This window comes from Psilocybe cubensis, chromosome 9, assembly GCF_017499595.1.
Source record: "Psilocybe cubensis strain MGC-MH-2018 chromosome 9, whole genome shotgun sequence".
Lineage (NCBI taxonomy): Eukaryota > Fungi > Basidiomycota > Agaricomycetes > Agaricales > Agrocybaceae > Psilocybe > Psilocybe cubensis.
The window spans coordinates 1,037,302-1,061,218 of record NC_063007.1 but is presented as its reverse complement, the minus strand read 5'-3'; the positions used below and the strand labels follow the sequence as shown (position 1 = coordinate 1,061,218).

At 46.6% G+C, this 23,917-nt stretch overlaps 7 protein-coding genes across 7 annotated transcripts; 3 read left to right on the top strand and 4 right to left on the bottom strand.

Moving 5' to 3' along the window:
• Positions 1-2,688: 2,688 nt before the first annotated feature.
• Positions 2,689-3,841, top strand: JR316_0009772 (uncharacterized protein; the record flags this gene model as incomplete). The annotated part of the gene is made up of 3 exons (XM_047895456.1): positions 2,689-3,002; positions 3,075-3,624; positions 3,743-3,841. The coding sequence occupies 3 exons, from the start codon at positions 2,689-2,691 to the stop codon at positions 3,839-3,841; spliced, it is 963 nt and encodes a 320-aa protein (XP_047745175.1).
• A 632-nt stretch (positions 3,842-4,473) lies between these two features.
• Positions 4,474-5,841, bottom strand: JR316_0009771 (Endoglucanase 1; the record flags this gene model as incomplete). The annotated part of the gene is made up of 8 exons (XM_047895455.1): positions 4,474-4,529; positions 4,746-4,965; positions 5,023-5,154; positions 5,213-5,243; positions 5,305-5,396; positions 5,445-5,558; positions 5,611-5,700; positions 5,761-5,841. 8 exons carry the CDS (start codon positions 5,839-5,841, stop codon positions 4,474-4,476), a joined length of 816 nt encoding a protein of 271 aa, XP_047745174.1.
• Positions 5,842-6,589: 748 nt separating this feature from the next.
• On the top strand, positions 6,590-10,508 carry JR316_0009770 (uncharacterized protein; the record flags this gene model as incomplete). The annotated part of the gene is made up of 7 exons (XM_047895454.1): positions 6,590-6,901; positions 7,098-7,625; positions 7,676-8,335; positions 8,389-9,255; positions 9,306-10,094; positions 10,157-10,390; positions 10,437-10,508. The coding sequence occupies 7 exons, from the start codon at positions 6,590-6,592 to the stop codon at positions 10,506-10,508; spliced, it is 3,462 nt and encodes a 1,153-aa protein (XP_047745173.1).
• A 431-nt stretch (positions 10,509-10,939) lies between these two features.
• Positions 10,940-12,274, top strand: JR316_0009769 (uncharacterized protein; the record flags this gene model as incomplete). Its single annotated transcript, XM_047895453.1, has 5 exons — positions 10,940-11,036; positions 11,094-11,237; positions 11,291-11,599; positions 11,654-11,748; positions 11,798-12,274. The coding sequence occupies 5 exons, from the start codon at positions 10,940-10,942 to the stop codon at positions 12,272-12,274; spliced, it is 1,122 nt and encodes a 373-aa protein (XP_047745172.1).
• A 3,282-nt stretch (positions 12,275-15,556) lies between these two features.
• Positions 15,557-17,076, bottom strand: JR316_0009768 (uncharacterized protein; the record flags this gene model as incomplete). The annotated part of the gene is made up of 9 exons (XM_047895452.1): positions 15,557-15,669; positions 15,722-15,763; positions 15,814-15,878; positions 15,929-16,043; positions 16,095-16,153; positions 16,213-16,286; positions 16,349-16,402; positions 16,716-16,942; positions 17,019-17,076. 9 exons carry the CDS (start codon positions 17,074-17,076, stop codon positions 15,557-15,559), a joined length of 807 nt encoding a protein of 268 aa, XP_047745171.1.
• Positions 17,077-18,072: 996 nt separating this feature from the next.
• JR316_0009767 (uncharacterized protein) lies at positions 18,073-19,771 on the bottom strand (the record flags this gene model as incomplete). The annotated part of the gene is made up of 11 exons (XM_047895451.1): positions 18,073-18,236; positions 18,269-18,283; positions 18,427-18,491; positions 18,568-18,626; positions 18,672-18,711; positions 18,767-18,825; positions 19,082-19,135; positions 19,197-19,268; positions 19,338-19,371; positions 19,428-19,686; positions 19,756-19,771. 11 exons carry the CDS (start codon positions 19,769-19,771, stop codon positions 18,073-18,075), a joined length of 837 nt encoding a protein of 278 aa, XP_047745170.1.
• A 1,471-nt stretch (positions 19,772-21,242) lies between these two features.
• On the bottom strand, positions 21,243-23,462 carry JR316_0009766 (MOB kinase activator-like 4; the record flags this gene model as incomplete). Its single annotated transcript, XM_047895450.1, has 3 exons — positions 21,243-22,949; positions 23,005-23,140; positions 23,191-23,462. The coding sequence occupies 3 exons, from the start codon at positions 23,460-23,462 to the stop codon at positions 21,243-21,245; spliced, it is 2,115 nt and encodes a 704-aa protein (XP_047745169.1).
• Between the last annotated feature and the right edge of the window lie 455 nt (positions 23,463-23,917).

Sequence of the window (23,917 nt, the reverse complement as noted above, 5' to 3'; positions counted from 1 at the left end):
AGACTGATGGGTTGAAAGTGTGGTGAACGTTGGAAAGCTCTCGATAATCTTTGCCAATATTTAATAGCCGGTTGGCGCGGATGACTAAGCCTTCCATCTCGCTCCCCGGCATACTCCGAGGACTCCGATGGAGTCAATATTTGGCATGACTCGACTGAAAGGGACAGCTTGGAATGAGTCACCATCTTCCTTTTTCTCTCTGCTGTCATGTATGCTGTGTCCACTACCGCTTATTCTCTATGTTGTCAACTGGACGACACTTCGCAATTCTCTTTGTTATCGTTGCCACAAGCGTGAAGCAGATCTTTCGCAAATCCTCTTCCGGTGATGCCTCCTTCGATCCTGTCTCCGTTGTTGTAAAATCCGGGATGTCAAAAATGACAGAGAAAGGGCTATTATCTTTGACCGCTCTGTATTACCTACATCTTCTAACTGGACCAAGCGGCGACACTGGAAGAAACTGGTGATCATTCAAAATTTCAAAAGCATACAAATTAGCAATGTGATATCTTTGACCGGTCAGGCTGCAACTTATGCTGACAGTTGGTTCAACTATCCTATTTGGGAAAGACGATTTCCATATTGAGACATGCGATCGTTTATGTGTCTCACCCACTACGACGATCAGGAGCCAAACAATGACATACGGAGTGTAGGTATAAGAACCCGCCGCTCATGAAAAGGAGTCTGCATCGTCTCTTGCCTCTCTTCCACCACCATCTCTTGGAAAAGTCGCAACGTTATTCACCTTCAGTGCTATCCCTCAGCACATCTTTGAGACGAACACCATGCTTCGGCAATGGCGTACCTTTAACCGCGTAAGTCGTATCCATCTCGCCGTTGTTCAACTCTTCTGACAGTAGTGTGCAGCATTCTCCTGACCACGCCTAGGGCAAAACTAGCCCTGGCTTGTGTCCCTTCAATTTATCTCGCCTCTCGGACATATCGCCCGGAGCCATTTGCCACACTGTCAGTCCTATCGATCTGAAAGCCACTAACCAATCCCCGCGCAATGTAGACTCGTTCCCAGTGACTTTAAGACACAGCAGGAAGTATTGCACTCCACATCGGCCGCGCAGTCCGGCCTGGTGGGTTAGGCCTGCGCGGTATGCCTACATAAGTTGGGTCATGGATGGGGCAGATGGCACTGCCCTCACCTCGTCTTGATAGGTGGCACTCCCGAGACCAGCTCAGCTAGTTGTATGCCATCGTCGCTTCTAGCTGGGCCCTTGGGGGTGTGTATGAAATGCTGTTGTATCCCGTCCCCTCCCCGCGAAAAAAGTAGCATCAGTTGTATGCCATCGTCGCTTCTGATGTGAATCGTGGGTGACGGCGGGTGCATTTGTTTGTCATGTTTGTGGGCGAGTCTGGCGAGCGGAGATTGATTAGAGGTATGTTCTCCTATATTCTTTCTCTAGTCAGTTTTAACTAATCGTGATTCAGCTCAGGCGTTGGACAGAGGTGGAGTCGGATTGCGATACAACTCACTCTTCCCATTACGATTAATATGGTCTCACGTTCCTTTAAACAGTGGGTCCGCCGTAATGCTTGCCACATGCGAGAGATCTGCTTGGGTGAGTGTTAATAATTCAATGCGATCATTGTTTGCTCACATTGACATTTCCTAGGTCTTGATAATTTGTAAACACTGCAGTCAAATTCTACTCAAACTATATCAAGCCCAACTAGATCTGGGTCCTCGGTCCTGTTTCTATGTTGTGAGTTTACACAAACTCGCTCAATGCCATGGCTGACCAAGAATCACAAGTTATTTTGTCTTTTGCTGTTTTTCTTTTTCTTGTTAAATTTCTTCATTAGTTTTAGTATCACTAGATTCGGGATATTTGGGAGGTTCTGTGGTAAAGGACGTTGCATGCAGTGAGTGTTTCCTTGCTTGGGAATGTTATGCTGTTAACATGTCGACCAAGGGTACCTTGCCATAAAAATTCACATTTTTACAAAATCAAAAGTACATACAACCAGCAAACTTAGGAAGTGTCATGCAACGGTCTGCTGAATGGGACCTCTTAAAAATGAGTAAGTTCACCTGGTATGTATAGCCCTTAGCCATCCAGCTAATAGGTTTTATATAGATTACCTTCAAATTATTCGTCTTATTTGCAAGCTTCATTGCTTTTTCTTTCGACTTTCTTCTTTAGCTAATTAATTTTCTTCATGAACGCAACACTCACATACCCCATTTACATAATACAATATTACACCACTTCTTCCTTACCTTCTGCCTTTCTTCGCTTTTCATGGTGCTTATCTATTTAGCTTACACTGTCCATTAGCACTCTATTATAACGAAAGATGAAAATCGAGATCAAATCACGGGTCGGGCACACGAATGTGCAGTGGCTTTTACGCCTCATTCCCGGTCAATTAGTACTGCGTCCATTATGATCACTAGTTATGCTCGGTGTTGAGGTTAACAGGGGGACGACCAACCCTGTGCTGTGCAAGAGGGTGTGGTCATGCATGTATTCACGATTTAGAGATGGATTTGAGGATCTACACGGGGTAGACGGAGAGTATACATAAGGTAAACACATGGAGAACACGAGTCCTATCGATTGGATCCTTGTGCGTTATTGGGCTATAAATAATTACTCACTTTTGCTAAATAAAAGATTGTTTGAGCTGGCCCTTGAGCGATTACATATTGTACTTTCTTAGCTATCGCCAATGCCACCACCGAACCACGAGCGACTATATGTTGACCTTATATTCCGCTCGAGTAGGAAATATCCAAACTGGGACCCCGAAGTGACCATCCAAGTGGGAGACTACGGCCGAATTACGCAAGGAAAGCGTGGACTAAAATTCTGGATGAAGAATCGGGGCACGTTTCTGAAGGAGGGGAATATTTACAAGGAAGGGTTGGCAAAGCAGTATGAGATTCCGGAGGCGGTTGAGCATGGAGCAGCGGCGACGGAGGGGATCACTTGGATAACTTCCAAGAATGCAAGAGATATATCTGTGGAGGCTAATGTTGCTGAGTGAGATTTTCTGTGCGTGTACGGAGGGAGGGGGATTATTGACCTGGATTTTATCTATCGCCTCTCGCCCAGGCAAACGCCGGCACTGGTGGAATGCGGAGTGAAAGCCGCGTTCAAATTCACTTCGGGACGGGGGGCGGTGCTCGCCATGAACAATGACACAATATCCACCATCGATCCACCGGGAAAACTCCGTCACCTGCTCGCCGAACCGACAATGAAAGGCCTCGTCATAGTCTCAGAGGTGCACCGGTGTTCATCCTATGCGCGCTTCCTATCCACGCAGAATGGGGTAACCGTCGCCCTCGGCCTGAGCGCCGAGCCGCCAATTGCGAACGTCGGCAAGGTCGGCACCGATGTAAGGTGGGTGCACAGCTCCAGTGCGGGAAATTTCAAGGCGAAGGTGGATAAGACCGGAAAGAGGGTATTTTGTCCGCTGTTCAGGCTTGTGGCACTGGTGGATGATGATGTTGCTTCTGGATTGAGGGGGGAGATGGATCAGGACCCACCGTTGCCTGATGCGCTTCCGCCCTGGGATCCCATCGAGGATGCAATGGAGCAGGAGGAGGGGGACCTAACGGCGAGCCCGGAAGAGGGTACACTTCCCATCGGAGAGAAAAAGGTATAGGAATCTTGCATTTAATTTTTCAGGCTCACAGGATCTAAACACAAAATTCGGAAGGGGGGAGGAAGTCAAGGTTCAAGGGTTATCTCGCATACCCCTTCCTGGACAAAACTAGTACACCTTTCGAAGACTCAGCGGAGCACAAAGAATGTATGAAGAGGCATCCGATTCACATGGCAATTTAGCAGATCATCAAGATGAATTCGAAGATTAAGCTACTATAAAACAATGTAATTACGACGCAATTCCTTAACTTAAGCTTGAGACGCCAGTGCGCTTCAGGTCTGCAATTAAGCACGAGTCAGTAATGAAACAAGGTAGTGAGTCAATAAAAACGAACTTTTGGGAATATTTGGACGGACAGCCGCTGGCCAAACCGTTTGGAATGCACTAGATGAATATGAGAAAACACAGGTAGCAAAGCATGGCACGAGAGGAACACGTACTTGGGAGCACCCATGTCGTTCACGTTTCCGGGTTCCAGACTGCCGGTATCAGCGCCACAGCAAGGTGAGCTGTTTCCCCAGACTGGAAGATAATGCACATATTTTTAGTTTCATGAAATCTCACTGGTGTTCAGCGTGTTATGGATATTGACGTACTTGGTCCAGCTGCCCAGATTGACCATCCAATATAGACATCATTTTCGGCGAGGTATGTCAGCATGTCGTCAATAAACTGGAGAGGCAAGGTAATTATAATACGTTAATGGGTTGGTTTTTGAGATAGAGGTTGTGAGTTTACTTGGAAGCAGTTTTGATTGTTGCCTCCTCCGAATTCGCTGATGACGGCTCTGTTGGGTGTGAGGTTGCTGTAGGTCTGAGGTTGCATGAGATGTGGCTCTACTTACTTGAGATTATTTTCCTGAAGCCACGCTGTCAAACCTGCAAGGTTCGAAGGGCCTGGTGGATAGGGAGGTTAATTTTATTTATTAAACATCTGGGATTCTGGGATACCTGGCTGGGTACACTCGTCATGAGATCCAGAAAAGTCGATATCTTGTTGGAATCTTTCCGTTAAATCATGAAGTTGTTATAGACAGGCTGAACGCATTTACCAAGGTACTGTAAACAAACGTAAGAGATTTGCTTTTAACTGCCGAGTGACTTTGTGGAAACTTTGAATATCTACCTCGTGAACATCAATAGCAGTGTTGTGAAGAGGGTCGACAAGCTTATTCAAGAAATCGCTGGATGGTGCGTCACCAGCACCGGTGGTTTGATTCCACGAATGACCACCAGTGAAGCCGTTACCGGGTGCGAGGATGAGCTGGTTTGCACCAGCTTGACGAATACCGTTAATAGCCGCTTGGTTGTTTTGGAGAACGAGTTCTGTTGGCTGAGAAGACGATCTCACTTAATCACTGCGTTACATCGGTCTGAGAGTGGAACTCACCATGTCGTGAGGCTCATTGTTGATGCCGAAAACGACTTTGGGATTCGTAGCAAAGCGTCTGGCGAGCTCGTGCCAGAATTGTCCGAATTGAGCTGTGGTAGCAGCTGTTGGATCAGAGGTGTTTCCAATGACCTATCGTCATGATATTAACGAGATAAACTCTTCGAAGCAAGCGATTCTTGTGACTCACACTACCGGAGAATGGTTGTTGAGATGGGTCGCTGGATTGCAGTGATGTTGGTGATTAATGAGAGCGCATATATTCTTACTTGATAAGCTTACTTGTAGCGCATGTAATTGTGAGGATCAATGAGAGCGTATACGCCTTTTGTTTGGGTGATATAATTAATGGCATCCGCGTACTCGCTGAAGTACTGGAGGAAGTAAGTAGAGCTACCCATAATGTGCTTCGATATAATTACCGTTTCATTGAACTTGCTTCCTAATCCAAATTCAAGGGGAGCCATTCGTTCCATCAGGAACGTTACTCGGAAGAAATTGATCTTTTCTTGGTCAACGAAGATGTCGATGGTGCTCTGTTTGATAGAGAAGTGAGTTTTCCATAAGCACGCGTTGTGGTGTGAATACCTTGTTGATAAAGGCAAAATCGACTCCGAAGCGCCCAGGAAGGCCGAAGCCTTTTTGTCCAGGAGCGAAGACCCCGAACTCGCCGCCAGACTGTTTGAGTGCAAATATACGTTTATTACTGATTGCCGTGGATTAAATCTGAAGACATACCTCGTTCACTCCAGCATATAGAATTTTTCCAAAGCTCGTGCTTGCCAGGGAAAGAAGGGCAGTTACAGAACCAAAGAACATTCTGAAATCTTTTACTCGTGCATGACTGCGACATGCGCACTCAGCTTTATACCAATTTCGTGAGCGAAAGAATCCAAAACGAGCAGGCAAGAAACACTACTGAAAGTGAGAAGAGGAGTGTAAAAAAGCTTACAACCGGCGTTTCCCCGGGATAACTGGCAAGCTGTTTGCGACTGCGCGATGTCGTCAATGTCCCCTATTCATGATGGATGTAAGGGAGTTGGTTGTGGGAGGCATTCCCACATTTTACTGAAGTGTGACCTCCAGACTAGGTCAGCAGCCTCCGTGCAATGTGCTGGCAATGTGTTGGAAGGCGGAGTCGGTACCTATGCATATAAGAATGGACCAAGGAGAATATTATTAGAGCGTAGAAGAATACACAGGCACAAAGACCGAGATAATCACCGTGGGGCAGTTTAGTAGGCTTCCAAATACCGACTCATTTCAGTGGGCCTTGGCTCGAAAATAGTTTGTCACTGGAAGACAAGTGGACAAATATTTCTAAGACAAAGTGCTTTCCAGATCGGTTTCAAGTTCTTCAGGCTAAAATATTTGTTAAAATTGACATGACAGTACAATGCAGTAGAGGACCAGCTTGAAGCCTTGACTGAGCATTGCGTTGGCCTGATCAGGAGTCTGGCAGTCTGGTCCATTGACAGTCTGGCGACTAAATTCATTCTCCGATTCAAACAGCACTCGGCGAGAAACGTGTCTGGCAGATCAGACCAGAGTCTACAGACCAAAAAACATGGACGCGTCCGACGCAGTCTATTTACCTTTCTCCAATGACGGTCATGACCCACATAACGGTCCCAAGCATTGCTCTGTCCGTGGCTGCACCCAATTCGTTCCCGATGACTCTCAACACAAGATGTGCGACACATGTCGCGGTCGCCATCGCATTTACGCGAGCACCAAACGAGCACGGCGAAAGTTAGAGAAAGCAGCAATCACTGCCCGGAATGGACAGGAACCTTTGGACGACTCAAACAGTGGTTTATCCACCCCAGCTGTAATTGAGTCTACATGGATAGCAGACAATATGGATATTTTTCCTAAGGTACGTGCCACTGTGTTTCCTTCGAATTTTAATTTTGTGTTATCTGTATGTATGCGCATTTGTTGGCAATCTTTGCTTCTTGTGGATGGTCCATTGTAGCAGCTTTAGCTTTCAACTTTTAATCGCCTTCTCTTATCACACCTTTGCCTTCAATCTTGCACACTTTGATACAATTTCGGCTGAACATAAATCGCAGGAACTTCCAAACACCACTTCCCAATCAACGACGGTTGATCCATCTTCGTCTATTCCTCCCTCAATTCTGTCTGAGAGTTGGAATCAATCAATTGATCCACGTTTGTTCTCTGAAGATTCTTCGCGTCACTTGTCGATTCACCAGACGAGTTCGAGCTCCGAGTTGGCCAATGCTCTTACTTTACCGCCACCGCGTCCCTCAATCCAGGCAGAATCAGTAACCGATACAAATCATCTACCTGCCGAAGGAGCAGAGAATATCACTGAAAATCAAAGCACTCCAGTTGCAAACGATGCCACGCCGCAAGATTCCGTCGAAGGGCTTACAAGACCTTGTTCCGTCCGGGGGTGCAAATCCAGTCTTCCACTTGCGTACCAGTATAAAATGTGCCCACATTGTCGCACGCGGTATCGATTTTATGGGAATACCAAAAGAGCCAAATGGAAAACAGAACGCGAAGCTCTAGATCGTGAGATGGCTAGTTTAAGGGACGCGGAAGATAGAAGAAGAGAGCTCGAGGGCCTCCCGGTAGATACTGTTTTCAATATGGACACTTGCAGAGCACTGAATTTGACTAGCCTTTGGCCGACAATCCGGATGAACTACATGCTTGGGAGTTATCAATAATCGACGAGCAAGTTCCACAAGTCAACGATGGCATCTCTCATTTGACACCGACAGCAAACACACAGCCAGAGTCATCATCTGACTCTGCGTCTGCAAGTTATACATCAGCCTTGCCCATAGCTGGCGTGTACTCAGCGATGATTGGTTCCATTGACACACCCGATTCTGTCTCGCCGCATCCACACCTCAATACTCTTTCAACTATGGGACAATTGGGAACACTTCCGGCTCGTATGTGTACGGTATCGCATTGTCACAAGATTTTGCCGGGCCACTACCGCTACAAACGATGCGAACAACATCGTCTTCAAAACCGGCAACATAGCAAACTCAAGCGGGTGAGAGAGAAGGGCGTCAATTCCATAGGTGCTGGTCAAGGTGTAGCAAATACGGAGGATATGGCTGCTACATCACAAACAGCCATGGAAGATGGTACAGTGAAAACTCAGGAGGACAAAGAACAGGCATCAGCGTCCGTTACAGACGAAAAGAGGAAAGACAATGCAACCGAAGCAGATAAGGCTGTTGTCGCTACAGAGGGCCTTGGTTTCGATGCCACTTCTCACATCGACATTAATCGCAAAGTACCCGAGGCCAAATCTCGTGCACAGGTAGCCCAGTTCGTTCTCTGCTGTATCTAATTTTTTCGCTAACATATCCGTAGATGAATCAGCTTTCAAAATTCTTATGTGTAACAGATGATTGCCAAAATCTTCTGTTTCCAGGTGTCCGATGGCGTACTTGCGAGGAGTGTCGGGAGATGGATCGCTTACGCAAACTTGCTGTGAGGCAACAATTGAAAGCCGCAGAAAATGCCTACTGGAAGGGAGTGACACAGACGTTGAGTGCGGCCAGAAAGGCGAGTGAAATGACAGCCCCATCTGGCATAGAAATTCAGGCCACATCGTCAAGCTCAAATGAACCACCCGTTGTCGTGAATCAACTTGAAGAAGAGAACGGAGATGATGACGCTGAAGGAGAATCCGACATTGGAGATGAAGAAGAGGAATCGCCTGTCGTTGGGCTCAAGCTCGTGTATGATTCTAAAGCCACTAATACTCATGACCCTGCTCCACCCATGCCAGCACCCGCTTCACCTACAGTTACTGCTCTAACAACTTCTCCGACCGTTCCCATCACGGCGTCTGTTTCCACGCCTGACTCGACTCAAACTTCATCCAAAACATCTATCTCAACGCCAACATCATCTGATGCCCAGAGCAATTCTGGTCCATTTCGACCGTATTACAGGAAGGAGCGCATGCAAGTTCAGCCACCCATGTATCTTTCACCTAACTTTCATACCATTATCAAACAAAAACAACAAGTTGTACAAGGCGATAATGTCACTGCTGTCCAAGGGCAGTTTTCGAAATTTCGCGTCCAGCTTGTCCCGGATGCCCCGGCACCTCTGCCAACGCAAACCATGATACCTACGTGGGACATCCAGACTAAGACCCCAGTTCCCAATGAAGAAGTACACGTTCCTTCGGATGCACCGCAGGCCGTAACCGAGAAACCTGCTCCAGCTGTAAGCATTCTTTATTCGTTGTAACAATTAGGCTCTGATAAAGTATGTAGCAGAGCGCTACAGATATTTCTAGCGAAGTAGGGGCTGCAGATGAAGTCGCTAATGCAACTCCAACAGCCACAGTTCCTACTTCTGCCCCATTTGTCTACAAGACACCCGCCAGAAAGACCATCAACGAAGTTACGCCAACCCGTGTATCTGGGAAAGGCAAGAAAAAATCGGCCTCTAAGCCAGCAGGACCAAACGCTGGACTTGCAACAGTCGCTACTTCACCCACCTCCGTCTCCACACCTCATGGAACCATAGGGGTACTCGGGCTCTCATCATCGTATCCTTATTATCCTTATTACATGCCGCCGTACTCATACCCGCATTTCCCTTCTATTCCTTTCCCCGCGTCGAACAGTCTACCAAATCCTCAGCCTCCTATTGCTTCTTCATCTACTGCGGCGATTCCGGGTTCTGCAAATTTTCTTCCTTACACATATTCTCCTCAGGTATTAGGGCTAGGCCCACTTATTGGCGGATATCCATATCTTCCACCTCGGTATACGTTAACGGGACAGAACCCCATATCCGGGCAACAACCCCATGTAACACTCCCACCATCCTCGCTGGCCTTCAAAGGTTATCCTATCATTATTCCTCCCCCAGGCATCCAATTGTCTGCTCCGCCCCCGACAACATCTGTAGTGGCAACTGAAACAACTGTACCTACCCCTCACGATTCTCAAAAAGAGACACCTTCCTCCAAATCTGCAACGCCAACACCTGAAGCAGAAGTAGTCGAGCTTACGTACCACAACCTTGGAACAGAGTCATTTTCTGAGACGATGGATGTGAGTTAAAGGGTCGACCGCATTAATAGTCGAATTAGCTAACTGGTGATTTCATCCGCCAGAAACCCACTAGAAAAAGGCGCAAGGTAGTCCCTGATTATCTTGAGAAGCATAAAGCTATACAAGCTGAGAAAACTGCCATGCTGGGGATGACGGGCGCTCCAAAGAATTTGGATTCTTCTGTCACGCCAATGATGTCACCCGAAGATGAATTAGAGAGTTTACAGGAGGACATAAATCATACTACACAATCGGATTCGGGACCAGCGGTTGACCACACAGATACTATTAAAGTGGTGTGTTTCCTGCTCACAGTGTTTCTGTTTGGAAGCTCATATATAGCCTTCAGCGACCATGCGCGACGAGAACGTGTCGGCGTACCCTCCCCTCAGAAATGCCCGGGAAACTTTGTAAAAAATGCAAAGTGCGAATAAAAAAGCATCAAGCCAAAACTAAACGAAGATTCAAGCTTGAACCTCGCACACTTCTTGCCAACGATGTAGCTAAACAGAACCTGACGACTGAAGTATCAACAAATTCTCTTGTACATGATCCTCTTTAATTTGTAAGTTCGTCGATTAACCGCAGCAAACACTCCTGATCAAACATGCTTCTTACTGTAGATTGTTAAAAATAAAGCAGTGTACCTATATTTTTTACGTATGAACAGGCGTCCACCACAAGGCAATGCCTTGAGTCTTCATTTGTCACGCAGCGCATTGTTAATCTCATTAGCTGCTGCCATCCGCGATGTTCCTTCACATACACCACGTTCTATAGTGACTCTGAGGATACTAATTGGAGCTCGCAAATCTCACCTTCCATACTTCCATACCAAAAAAATCATGTCCATAAATCCAGCAAACGAAGACATCGAATCAGGTCCCGAATTTGAGAGGATCAAGCAGAACTTCAGGAATAATTCTATTCCGGATGCTCCATGTGAGTGGCTGCGTATTGTAGTTATTCCATTTTTTCGCCTTTAACCGCTTTTTACAGCCAATTTTACAGAGCACCAGATCTTGTTCCAGAACTTGCAATTGGAACTGCACACATTTCTTGGAGAACACATGAACAAAGTGAAGGATCTTCAAGACGTATTAAATGAACAGAAAGCCTACCCTTCTGAAAACAACCGACACGGTTGGTATTTTTTACTCTATATGAGAACACATTATAAGTGGCCCTACGCACAGCTGCTGAGAAAGGCGAACGAGGGTCGATGAGTTTACATCCTCCTGATGAAGATTTGTCCTCTCTGAATCGTCGTAAGAGTACCAAGAGTACCGATGCTGTCTCTCAACGGACTCTATCCAATCATGGTGTCAAATCCACACGCAACACCGCATATGTCTCGGGACACGACAACATCAACAGAGCGCTACTCGATACATATACACATGCGCTTCTGTCCTTCTTACAAGCCCATGCGAACAATATTCGCACTCTGCAGACTTCGTTACAAAACCAAGTTCCAGTCAAGGCACCTTCAACTAGCGCCTCCGGTTGGTATCGAATTATTGGCCTGAAATGTACTAACAGATATATTATATGTCTAGCTCCCCTGCTCAACTCTAAACCTCCACCTTTATCGGCAGAAGAAGTAAAGTTTTACGAAAATGTCAACCAACAATTTTCTATGCTCGTAGTCATCGTGCGTGACGTTCTCCTGCAACCCCTACGCTGTAATTAAACTTGCATAGTCAACATTCTCCGCAGGGCTGATTTTAGCTTTTCTATCCTTGGTGTACTCCATAGTAGGAACGAACCATAGGACGGATTTCAGCGTTGGGATGTTCTTTGCCATCATCGCCGTGTTCATTCATTTTGGAAATATCCTCATCGCAAGTCGTGGTGCGAGCCTCACCTCTCAACAGGACAGACAGTACGACTTCCGCTATTTTCAATTTTACTTGGCAATGTGCGAGCAGCTGCAATTTGTGGCCATCTTTATGCTGGTCATATCGTCCATCATCATGTCGTTCCTCATTTTTAGCTCGGTCGCCTTCCCCATAGTCTTGTTACTTCTTTCGTTGATGGGGATCGCTCTCATATTTTCGAGTGCCTATTGGGAGATATCCATTACTTTCAGGAATCTTAGGTACCTCGCAAGAAATTTACAGCGATTCAAACAATCCATGGAGTATTTGCGTATCCGTGGTCGAGAGGATCGCAGTTAGGAGATGGCAACAGGTACTTACTTGCTGATCTAGTTTGTTGAATCTCGTTTTTTTTTTTTTTTGAATTTTATTTGATACTATAAAAATACATTTGTATTGGAGTACATTCCCCAGGCTTTGATATGCGGATGTTTGTAGGTAAAGAAAGTGCAGATAAATAGCGAAGTGCACAGGGACTTAACCCAAATTCAGTGGAACAAAAAAAAATCGTCTTGCATCTTTGATGCAGTCAAAAATTGTGTAAACGAAGCCACCCATCGTATGGCGCATGGCAGGAAAACAGTCACACTCGCTGCTCTGCTTTGTTAACTAGTTCGCTCAGTTCATTTTCAGAACTAATAGTATTTCTAGCCGGCGCTGATGAGTCCTGCTTCCAGAACATCCAGACGCGTAGAATATCCTGTTGACCAAGGTCCATCAGATGTATGTCAAAAATGTACACGAATCTCCTTACCCCCTGAGTCCCGAAGAGACAAAATGCGGCTATTGGCACTGAAGTCCGGCTTTTAATGATGCATTTGGTTATGAAGAACGGTTTAAATACTAACTGGTTGAGATAACTACATTCATTTCTGGATCCCGGTCACTCGTTGAGGCGAATATCAGACTCAGGCTAACATAGACTGTGTGAATAGACGCGTGGGTGTCTCTGGGTGCTATCAAGAATGACTCACGCAATTGCTACCATTCCCAGTACCGAAAAGCCCAGTACTCTCGTTGCAGTTGATAGTAGTGCCTGTCTTCCTCTGATGACTGACCAGTTGTCCTTCAGAATTTTACAAATCAGCCCTAAATAATAGAACCGCTGTTTAAGTCAATCCGGCTAAACAGCTCGCAATTTAGAAACGGACCTTCAAGAATCAACATTGGTATCAAAAGTGCCGCAACTGAGATCGATGAGATTTTTGTCCTGTGAGCCACATGAGGTACTGGTGCGATTTCTGCTCATTAAAGACGCTCACGGAATTCGGTTTGTCATGTTGCAGTAAGGTGTTGCTATGCTACCTCGATGAACCACACTGGGATTATTTAAACCCAACTGAGTAGGAGACCGTTCTTTAATCACTCTATGTTTGCTGAAGATCATGAGAGGAATCCACTGTACCATTAAATATCCAATGGAAGTTGCAAGGAACAAAAAGTATGGAGTAAAGAGAAACTATGCATTGTTTTCATGAGCAACCATAAGATGGGTAAACAATTTTATCACGTACAATAATACTCCAAAAACGCTCGTGTTGTCGAACATGTTCACTGAACAGACTTCGAACTTCAAGGTAAAGCTGTGGTATACTGAGATATAGTAAGTTCAAAAACGTAGACACATACCTGAGCGACCAGGGCTAGAGTTGAAGCAGATGTACTGTAAAAGACGGTGATTAGTCCTGGTGATTATTGAGGACTGGTGTGATGCGTACAGCAGAGGTACAGAATATATGAGCGATGCTTGGATTACACAGAGTCCAAATGGTGGCTTCGGATCCTCCAAATGTCCAGATAGTAGCAGGAGAAGATATGAGATGCTCGACACAATCCAAGTAATCATGAAGCTTAACCACATTGGACGCCGGTATATCTTGGAAAAGATCACGGTTCCGAGAGTAATTGCGCAACCAGTAAGTCCCACTATCTGAAGAGTAACGATAACATCCAGAAAGATATCCATAGTCTCTGCTGGAAGCTCCCCTGAGACGTTTTAATGTCAGAATATATTTTCCTATGAAGAAGTAAAAAACCGACTGATCATAAAGAATGAGTGAGGCCACATATCGGTTGTCTCTGTTATTCGATAAAACAGAAAAAAAATAACAGAACACCGGTGTTTCTGTATGCTGAAAAGATCTTCCCTGGGGAAAGGGGCCTGTTTACAGGTTATATGGGACCGCACTCACGTTTTCTATTCTCTATTCTATTTTTAGGGCGCTTGGCGTGAACACCTCAGTGCCTGTGTAGATTGCATAGGACACGGCGGATGCTTGAAAGTGACGTATGATGACTCCCTTTCAACAGTAGACTTCGATGGATACCTCGCGTCTGTACAGAAAGCAGTGATGCCATTCCTATATTTAATCGCACCGAGTTCCCTTCAATGATGTGAGGCTGGAAAGAGATTACCAGGAGTTCGATAACGCCGAATGGAGAGAATGGCAGATCCTTCAATGCGCAATGTGACTATGTAGACACATTGTCTACGCTTTTACTTTTCCTTTCAGACAAAGAAATATTTGGTATGGTCCCCAACACTGCCACCGAGAGGCAGTTAAACAAGTCATTCGGAGGAAAGGCTGAATGGGCGCAAGCAGATGTCATCCTATGCCATCGTTAGCGTTCAAATGTGTGTATGATGACAAAGCTGTACAAGTACCGTTAAATAAAGACCTCAATTCTTGAAAGAGGTTCCGGTATCTGTTTGGCAAGCGCCGGGAGGCATGCAAAGAGCTATGTGCTGCGTTGACGCATAGGTTTGGCAGCTTGCGAAAGGAGACCCGGTCCAACCAATGCCAGTTCATTTTCTTCAATTTAGATTCTAGAGTCCTTACACAGCACTAGGTCATACTGCTCATTATTCAGCCTATAATTTTCACTTGATATTAGAAGGCGGGGGAAATATCGAAACAACCGAATATTCATGGGAGTCGTCGAGGAAAACATCGGGAAACGGTGGTTTAGTTAATTACATAATGATAATCAGAAGGTCGATGATGGTCGTCGGACCTCTAATCTATTTCCCACACATTTTCTTGAACTCAAAAATCCCCTGTCTTTCTTTAAGTACTGTCTGCATTTCGCCAATAGTTCCTTTTCCCTGTTCCGATTGGCTTTATTTGATTTCTCTCCTAGTAAAGATGGTAGAATTTTCACTTCCATATCCGCATTCCTACAGCTTCAAACCACCTATAAGTCTCAACTGAATGTTGTAGGGTTATGTAGCCTTGGTGGCCATTTGCGCAACATCTACTCAAGCTATCAATCCCAGCATACCAGGTGAGCAAATAGTCTAGTCTGTACCTCCATGGTTATAAATGGCGCAGTACATGCCATCTGAGCCATTTTCTCAAAATAACAACGATCAATTCGCCATAGTTGGATAATTTGGTGATGGAGAGTGCGAAATCTATGGTCAAAGTTCCTTTCCCGTGTGCTATGCTATATTTCATGATTTCATCTCTTGGTTTCCATTCGAAGATGCTATTGGTACAGAGTAATTGGTACATTGCAGCACCCAGCCGCTATAAAAACTTCATGCAATAGTAATAGTATTCTTACACTCGCTCGTTATGGTCATGAAAGGTCTGGCCCTTGGTCAATCAAACTTTTTGATGTGGTGAACACAAAGCTTTGTCTTTCTCGCTGTACAAGGACCTTTTCCAGAAGATCCAGGACGTAAGCAAGTCCTATAAGTGTAAACATCAGTATACAATCATTTGAGTGCGGAATGCAAAGTACTGACCATTTGTGACCCAAATACAATCAAGCCCAGGATAGGAACTGTAGGAGTGATAAATACAGACAGAAGATGTGCGATAAGAGTCACTTACACAGTGAGATAATGATATCAAATGTCAGGTCATGTACGTTTGTGACGACGAGTACCATGGCAACTCTAAGCTAAGTATAAGTACTATTTTCGGAAGCAAGATTGTGTGGACCTACACAAGGTTAATGAACCCAATCAATGTGAAAAGCATTCCACGCAGCATCGTAGCGAACGACTGCGAGCCTCGTCGGATGGAGTGAAAATTTGAGTACAGGCGTGCAGCCAGTTGACCTAAAGACGATATTAAGTGAACAGGATGACAGATCAGAAACAAGATTGTACCTTGAACAACAATTATTGCCATTGATACTACAGCCACAACAATCCAAGATATCCGTGCCCTGTTCAATCAGCATCATTAGAGACAGACAGATGATAATAAATCATCGAATTTGCGTACCAATCGGGATTGGTTGAGCGGCAATACGTTCCCCAACTGACTTTCTGCAGCGTACCTGGACTACGATTCGTGTACTGAGATGATAGGATGAGTCGAGTCAATGCGCGAAAATAAGTGTAATGGAAGTGAGTCTTACCACAGCTACGCCAATAAATATCACAAGCAAAATAGAATAAGGCCCCAAAAGAAGCTGTGAGCAATATCAGTATTTCAATTGTTCTTCACAGGAATTGGGGTCCTACGCAGCATGAAGTTTTGAGGTTCACTTGGATGGGCGTTTCTGCCGTTGTGTCCGGAAAACTCATGAGAATCTATAAAACCGCCTATCTGAGTCGGAGCAGTATGCACATTGACAGGAAACTCTTACATGAACAAGAAGCGCAAGTGTCGTGCAACTTGTCCTGTTTTTTGAGTGTGTATTAGAAAATTAGATTAACCTTCGAAAGACCAAGGGCATACGTCGGAGGCATTGAATAAATAAGCGCTGACTGGGTGTAACATACCCAATAAACCGGATTCAAGCTTGTCTGCTGGCCCGTCAAAAACAGCAAAAGGTACGAGGAACAGGATAGAATCCATGACACGCAGAAGCTGTACCACGTTGACAGACGCTTGACTTTCCGAGAGATGGACGCCGTCATGACCATCAATATCATCCCCACAAGCCCTATGATATTGAGGGCAACATAAAGTCGAATGAGCGTCAAATCGAACGCAGGAACAATGCTGGCTGTATAATATTTGAATCAGCATTAGCCACAATGGATAACAGAACCCAAAGACAAGCAGGTCATATATTGACTCACTATCAAGTTCATCATCAACCCTAGCACTCAGAGGGACATCCCAATATCCAAGCTTCATTGCCGATGGCGGTGGTTTACAACTGACTGCGAGGATAATCTGACTGGAGGTAAAAATGCCACTATATGGGATCCAGCCTTTTGAAGTGGTCGAGAATCAAGAATCAAGAGATGGAAGGAAAGAGAACGAAAAGGTGGAGGGAAAAGAGGACGCAGTCGGTCGGACTCGTCAATGATGCCGACCATTTGAGGTGTTTTTTAAGGATTGATGATATCTTACGGATGCAATCAACCTAGATTTCCAGTGGGGACACACGGAACCATCTTTGCCTTCCGTACAAGGCTTAGACGTCAAGATCATAACAATGCCATCGCAGTTCGCCCGGGTTGTTCGACCTTAACGGCCATCGTCGCTAATTGATGGTCCTACACCTTCGAAATGGGGAAGCGAACACTGTAACACTCCGCTCCGATAACGTACAAGAGGAGACGAAGAGCTGGTCCGTCCACAACGCGAGGCCTCCAGGTGACCTCGAAGCACGAAAGAAATGGCATAGGTTTTCTCAAGCGGAAAGAAAAATAAAACATACAGGTAACCGTGATGACAACAAACAGATTGGTTGATCAAATATTCTGCTTCTTTAGCTGTGTGCCAGGGACTACTAATCCGGCCAATCAACATACGGGATCAACAGCATTTACCCAGCGTAAGTAACTTAAGACCGGAGGGGCGGTGCTATTTTGATATGTCGACTCAGAAGCTGCTGTTAAAGCTGCGCAAACGCGACAGCACAATTGTCAACATGTATACTTTCATACTCATAGAGATATGATCCTGCTCACAAGTGAGATGATCGGCGAGCAGGAGGAATGCGGGCACGGTTCCAACTGGGTGTATACAACATATACAAAAAGGTTGCTTTTTACGGAGTAATAATCCGTACTAAGTCCATGTTCAAGGATAAAATCATAAATCTGCTTATCATTCTAGACAATACATCAGAAATGCAGAAACGAGGATAGATCAGGCGGTCCGTTGACTTGATGCATTGAAGGTTCATGGGAAAAACCTGTAGGTGGCACCCTCGACGCCGTAGATACCCTCCTTATCGATTGCGTGGACTGTGACGATATGGAATTCACAGTGGTCAGCGTGAACGACATTTGATCCGGTATCACTGGGACGGGCTTCCTCCAAAATAGCCACCCTCTCAACAGGTCCTACGAGAATGATGCAAAAGAACATTAAATACGTACGTTAGTTAATGCTGCTCGACAAAATTAAAAAAGGCGATGCGCGCTTACGAGCTGGGTGCCAAAGGTTAGGGCGGCAGCAGGGGGTACTTCAAGAGCCCGGGTGTCAGTGGAATTGCATCAGGCGAGGCTAAGGGGGAAATCAGAAATAACGTACATATCGCAAGGGCAAGATCAAACTGCACGCCGCGAGTGCTAGTGACTGCAAACACCAGCCCAACACTATGGAAAGGGGTGTCATCGATCAAGCTGGCATCAAAAATACTGTAAAGTCAAGAATTTGGAAGGACTAACTAACCCTAACGCTCCACATCCCAAGATAGTGAATATCAAAATTCGAAGAGCCATTGCCATCGCCTGACTAAAAATATTGCAGATCCCTCTGTTCTGATATAAATGGACCCCGATAGCAACTGCGAACAAATCAAAACTCTGTTGGTTGCTACAGAACGCAGAGTGCGCGGGAGGACGCGAGGTAGAGGGATATGCGTACTAACCTTCTACTCCAATTATAGTTGAGCTCGCAATGGTGGCTGAAACGGAGGTCACCTTTGGGCTGGTAAAGAATGCACACATTGTCAGCGGACTGTTCAGTGTATAGATGGGGATGAAGAACCAAAAAAAAACATACAAAGAGCTAAACAAAGGGAAAACAAAACTTAACTGACATTGAAGATTCGTTGATCACGCAGTAAGTCCCATTCCGCGACATTGAAATCTGTCCATCATGCGAGAATCCATACTAGAATCACAACCACAACCCACGACTGGATGAGTATGATTTATTAGGGTATATTAGAAGATGTACTCACTACGAGGACTCCCACAAGAACGGCCACCCAGATCATCCACGGCAGGACAACAAGCTAAGCCATTGACGGAACATCAGCTATGTTCTCTTCTCACAGAGATGGATAATGGAATTACCGCCCGCATGATGTTCAAATGTTCTTTTTTCTTGGGCGATCGAGAGAGGGCCGTCAGCACATTCAGCAATAACTATACGGCGTCAATGATCGTCATAAAATATAAATAAATAAATACCCGCGAAGAAAGTTTGATACATACATGTACGACCAGTCCCAGAGTAGAGCCCATCACTCTATGGGACAACCGCTCAAGCTTTTACAACCGACAAAATAAAAAAAAAGCGCTCACAGAAACGGTGCAGCGTACACCGATGCCGCCTGCACTGTACATAACGCCCTCTCCGGCGCGGGCCGTCTGAACTGCTGACCCGCAACTAGCAGCAGCGCATACGAAACTCCAAACACGATCCACGAAATACAGAAACTGAACCAAATCGGATGCCGCTTTGCCGCGGTGCGGAAGATCAGAGCAGAGAATACGACGAGCGCGAAAATGCCTGCGCCCGAGAGTTGGAGAACGAGGAAGGCGGTGACAAAGGGTGTGGTGTCTGCGAATGCGAAAATTGAAAAGTTGAGATGGGTTATGTTTGAAGGCGGAACTAGTTCTAGTTGCTTACCAGTTGAAGACGCCATGAAAAAAATGAGAAATGTCGACTTCTTGCAACTAAATGTAACAAAAGATAGATAGAAAAAAAGAGCAGGTGCTCGGAAAAGGAACTAAAGAAGCAAACACGTAACCTCCAAGGGAACGAAGAAAAAGAATGTCGAAAAGGAAAGAACGAACACAACGAGAGAACGAACAGACAGAAAGCAAAGCAGGCAGGAAAAGATAGCAAGAACCACACATTCAAACTTCAAATCCACTCAAAAAAAAGATTGATGAATAGGACCGCCCATTCTCGTGTCAAAACGTCGCTGCTTTGCATTGATCCTCAAAACCTCCAGCCTCTCGACGAGATGGCCAGAGCTGGAGATACACTAAAGCACTTTGGGCGTGGATCAAAGAGTCTGAACAGAGAGCGATGTCATGTCACCAGCTGTAATGGTGCAGTCAGAAAAGCACATATATGGCAGATCAAACGGCGAGCCTAGCAACTGTTGTAGTGGTTCTGCAGGTCACGATCCTCGCGCTGGAGTCTGGCAGGAGGATCACTAGTAAAGTTCTCTCAAACCTAGAATTGATATTCTTTGGAGTGGGAAATCAAAAATACGGGCTATATCCACAGAGTAGTAGGAGGGCGGAAATTGCGTTCAATGGGAATCATGGCTTGTAGATGCTGACCTCGTTCCTCCCACAATATTGAAAGCTTGACACAGAGAACGACAGGACAAGTGGTATGACATGATAGCCTGTGAATGTTGAGCTGTGCATCGACGCTTGAAGGTTGTCTTGAAGTGTTCGGCGTTGAACAAATGAGAAATGCTGTTCTTCTACGCGCCCGAGGCGTCGGAAATGATGATAAATCTTGATAAATGGTACATGGAGGCGATGGTCATTGTCAAGGGCAAGGGCAACTGACGCAGCAAAAATCAAAATCGAAGCCAAAAAAACCTGGCACGTGGGACCGCACGACGCGTCCTGAAGCCTCCCGCGGTTCCCTTCTCGACATCGGTCTCCAAAGCAAGAAACTATATGGCGAACATAATACCGCGCCTAATATCACATACGCGCAGGAAACTCATATTAACACTCATACGCAACAAACAGCCAAGCTCCAAAAAAAAATTCCTCGCCTCTCGCAAGGTTCCCAAACTGCAAAAATGGTGAAATCCAAGTTCCAAAAAAGCAAAAAAAAAAAAAAAAGAAAATATCAAAATAAAGGAAAGCAAAAAAAAGACCCGAATAGTAGTTTACAGATTACAGCCAACAACACGACATAATTTTTGCAGAAAAAAAAAGAAGAACAACGACAACGATGTAAGGATGATCGACGAAGCTCGAAGGTAAGAAGGATGGGAGGATGGGAGAAATGGAAGAAAGAAAGGGACGACAATCTATCAACTTGGCTGTCTCCTAAGCATGAGAGGAGTATGATATAACAGAATCAGCAGCTGCTGCTGCGCCTATGTGTATATATGTAAATGTATGCGTTACTCGACGCGTCTAAGGCGCCTGAGATGCGATATCGTCCTTGACCTCCAAGGCCTCAGTACCAGTAGTAGTATTAGTTGGCGCCTCTGAACCCTTCGCTGTCGATTCGCTTGTGGTATCGCTGACAGCGTGTTGACTTTCCTCTTTGTCCGACTCGGGTTTGGACGCTGCTTCAGCGTAAGATTTGGGCTCGTGCTCGTGCTCGTGCTCTTGCTCTTGCTGGCCAGTCTGGTCAGTGGCGTGTTCAGACGTTCCGCTTTCGTGTTCCGGTTCCGCCGTTTTTAGTTTTGAGGGTTCCGCGCCCTCCGCCTCGTCAGCGTGTGCAGGTGCAGGTGCAGGCGTTTCAGGCTCTGTATTCTGCGACGGTGGCGCTACTTCAGAAGCAGACTCACCAGCATCCGCCGGTGCAGTTTCCGGAGTCTCTGTCTCCGCCTCTTTCCCCGACCCAGCATTAGTACTTTCAGATTCGACAGTGGCAGGGTGTTCGGATGAAGACGCGTCAGTGCTCGACGTAGCCTCCTCTTTGACTTCGTGAACAATTTCGTGCAGCTCGTCGGCTGCGGCTGCGAGCGCTGTTGGTGACGCCGGCGCCGGAGTGTCTTCTGAAGGCGGTGGAGCAGAGGGTGAGGTAGCGCGTTCCGGTTCAGCCTCGGAAATCTCTTCGACGGCTTCAGAGGGAACGTGCTCGTCGACCTTCGACGTTTTGGCTTCCTCAACAACAGGAACTGCACCGCCCTCCTCTTCAACTGGCTTCTTCTCGTCGACGTCATTCGACGGCGCCTCCTGCGTTTCAGGCTCAGGTTCAGGCTCAACGACAGGTTCAGGGACATCCGGGCTAGGAGCCTGGTTTTTCTCGATGTGAATCGGCAGGTCCCCGATATCCGTCTCCGCAAAGCCACCTGCGCCCGGACCAATCTCCTCCTCTGGACTGAGCGAGATCTCAAATTGCGTGTCGCCGTCCAAATCCGCATCATCCGCGTCCTCCCCTTCCTGCTGTCCCGCTTCCGACTCATGTTCAGGTCCCGAAGACGCGGTCTTAGTTTCTACATCTACATAGTCTGGCTCGAGCAGCCCCGCACGCGCCTTTGCAGCGAGCTCCTCGGCAATGGCGCTTGCCTCTGCATCGGCGAAGACCATTGTGTCTGTGCGGTTCCTCCCGAAGCGCGAGCGCGACGCTGCGGCTGAGCTGGGGCTCTCGCCTATACCGCCATTCGGGCTGGGTGAGGTGGTGTTGGAGTCGTTCGTGCTAGGTGCGGGGGGTTGTGCGTGTGTGGGTCCGCCCACGCCCAGCTGTTCCTGCTGGGTGAATTTATTTGGCGGTTGGATTTGTTCCCTCTCTCGTTCCCTTTGTTGCTGCTGGTATCCCCTCCCTTGGTCCCCGTACTCATACCCTGCATGCTCTCGCTCTCGCTCGCGGGTGTCCTCGTGGGCAAAGTGACTTGGGGGAATGACGAGGAACTCGGCTGGGACGAGGTCGAATTTGGCGGTGAGGGCGAGGAACCGGGCGTACAGTGATGATTCGGCCTCGGCCTGCTCGAAGGCCTCGCGGTGGTGGAAGTAGGCATGGGCGAAGATGCGGCCAAGGCGGCGGGCGAGGGAGGAAAAGTGGCGGTGCGAGGTCTGGGGGATGGACAGTCTTGAAGGGAATGTACGGGGAGAGTTAAGCAGGGCGGTAGCACTGTCTACGGTGTGTAGTATGTAGTCGATTGCGCAGCATTGCTGAAAATATGTCAGTATATGTAGACCTCTAAATGAGTGAATGAGATGTGCTGACCTCCATGGCGCCGTCGTTTCCGTGGGCGACGCACAGATACAGCCATTCGCCGGCCTTCATCTCTGGACACGACGCACGCGTGCATTCTTGCTGCAGCGTCGTGATGAGTGGGTGTGACAGGTCCTGTGCAAGCCGTCTGGTGGAATTTGATTAAAATGCGCGAAAAAGACACGCAAGGCGACGCACCTCAGTTGCTCGTATATCCAGCAGCCCTCGTCAACTGTAACTTCATTCTTGGATTCTGTGTCCTTGTCGCTCGGCGAGTCTTTGTCTTTGTGCAGGGTGCCGGGGAATGAGACGATGGCGTCCACGTCGTGCACGTCAAGGCGGATGAGGAGGGAGATGTACTCCTGGAGCTGGAAGGCGCTGTCGAGGGATGCGAGCGAGGGCAGTGTTTTTACGGGATAGAAAGTGGCGACGCGCGAGCCTCGCAAAGGGCGTTGAATTACTGCTGCCATCGTCGTCGTCGTCGTCGTTTAACTCGTTCTTTCCATTCACCAACCAACTTGGCCGCGAGGATTATGTAATATGCATCCACTTTTGGCGCTCGCTTATTTTTCCGAACCTTCTTGGAATCGCAACTGCGACCTAACTGTGTACGCCATTTTGGGGCTACTTAATGTAGAACAGCAAAGCACGATATGCATCTCATACCAGCTAAAATATAATTATTCAGAATTCATTGGCTTCATACTTCATATATGCGCATATCTTTGTCCGGAATGGTGCTCACCGACCTTTTAATTGGACTTGAAGCTTCAACTTTTGCCAGTGGTCTGTCAAGCCCCGTGATGCTCACCACTGTTAATTTTGTGTGCACAGTAGTTGTAGCTGTGCCCCGCATACAATTAACATCCCCCGGACTGAAGAAACTTAAACCCGTTCTATTCCTGTAGCCGCCGCCCACTGGGTT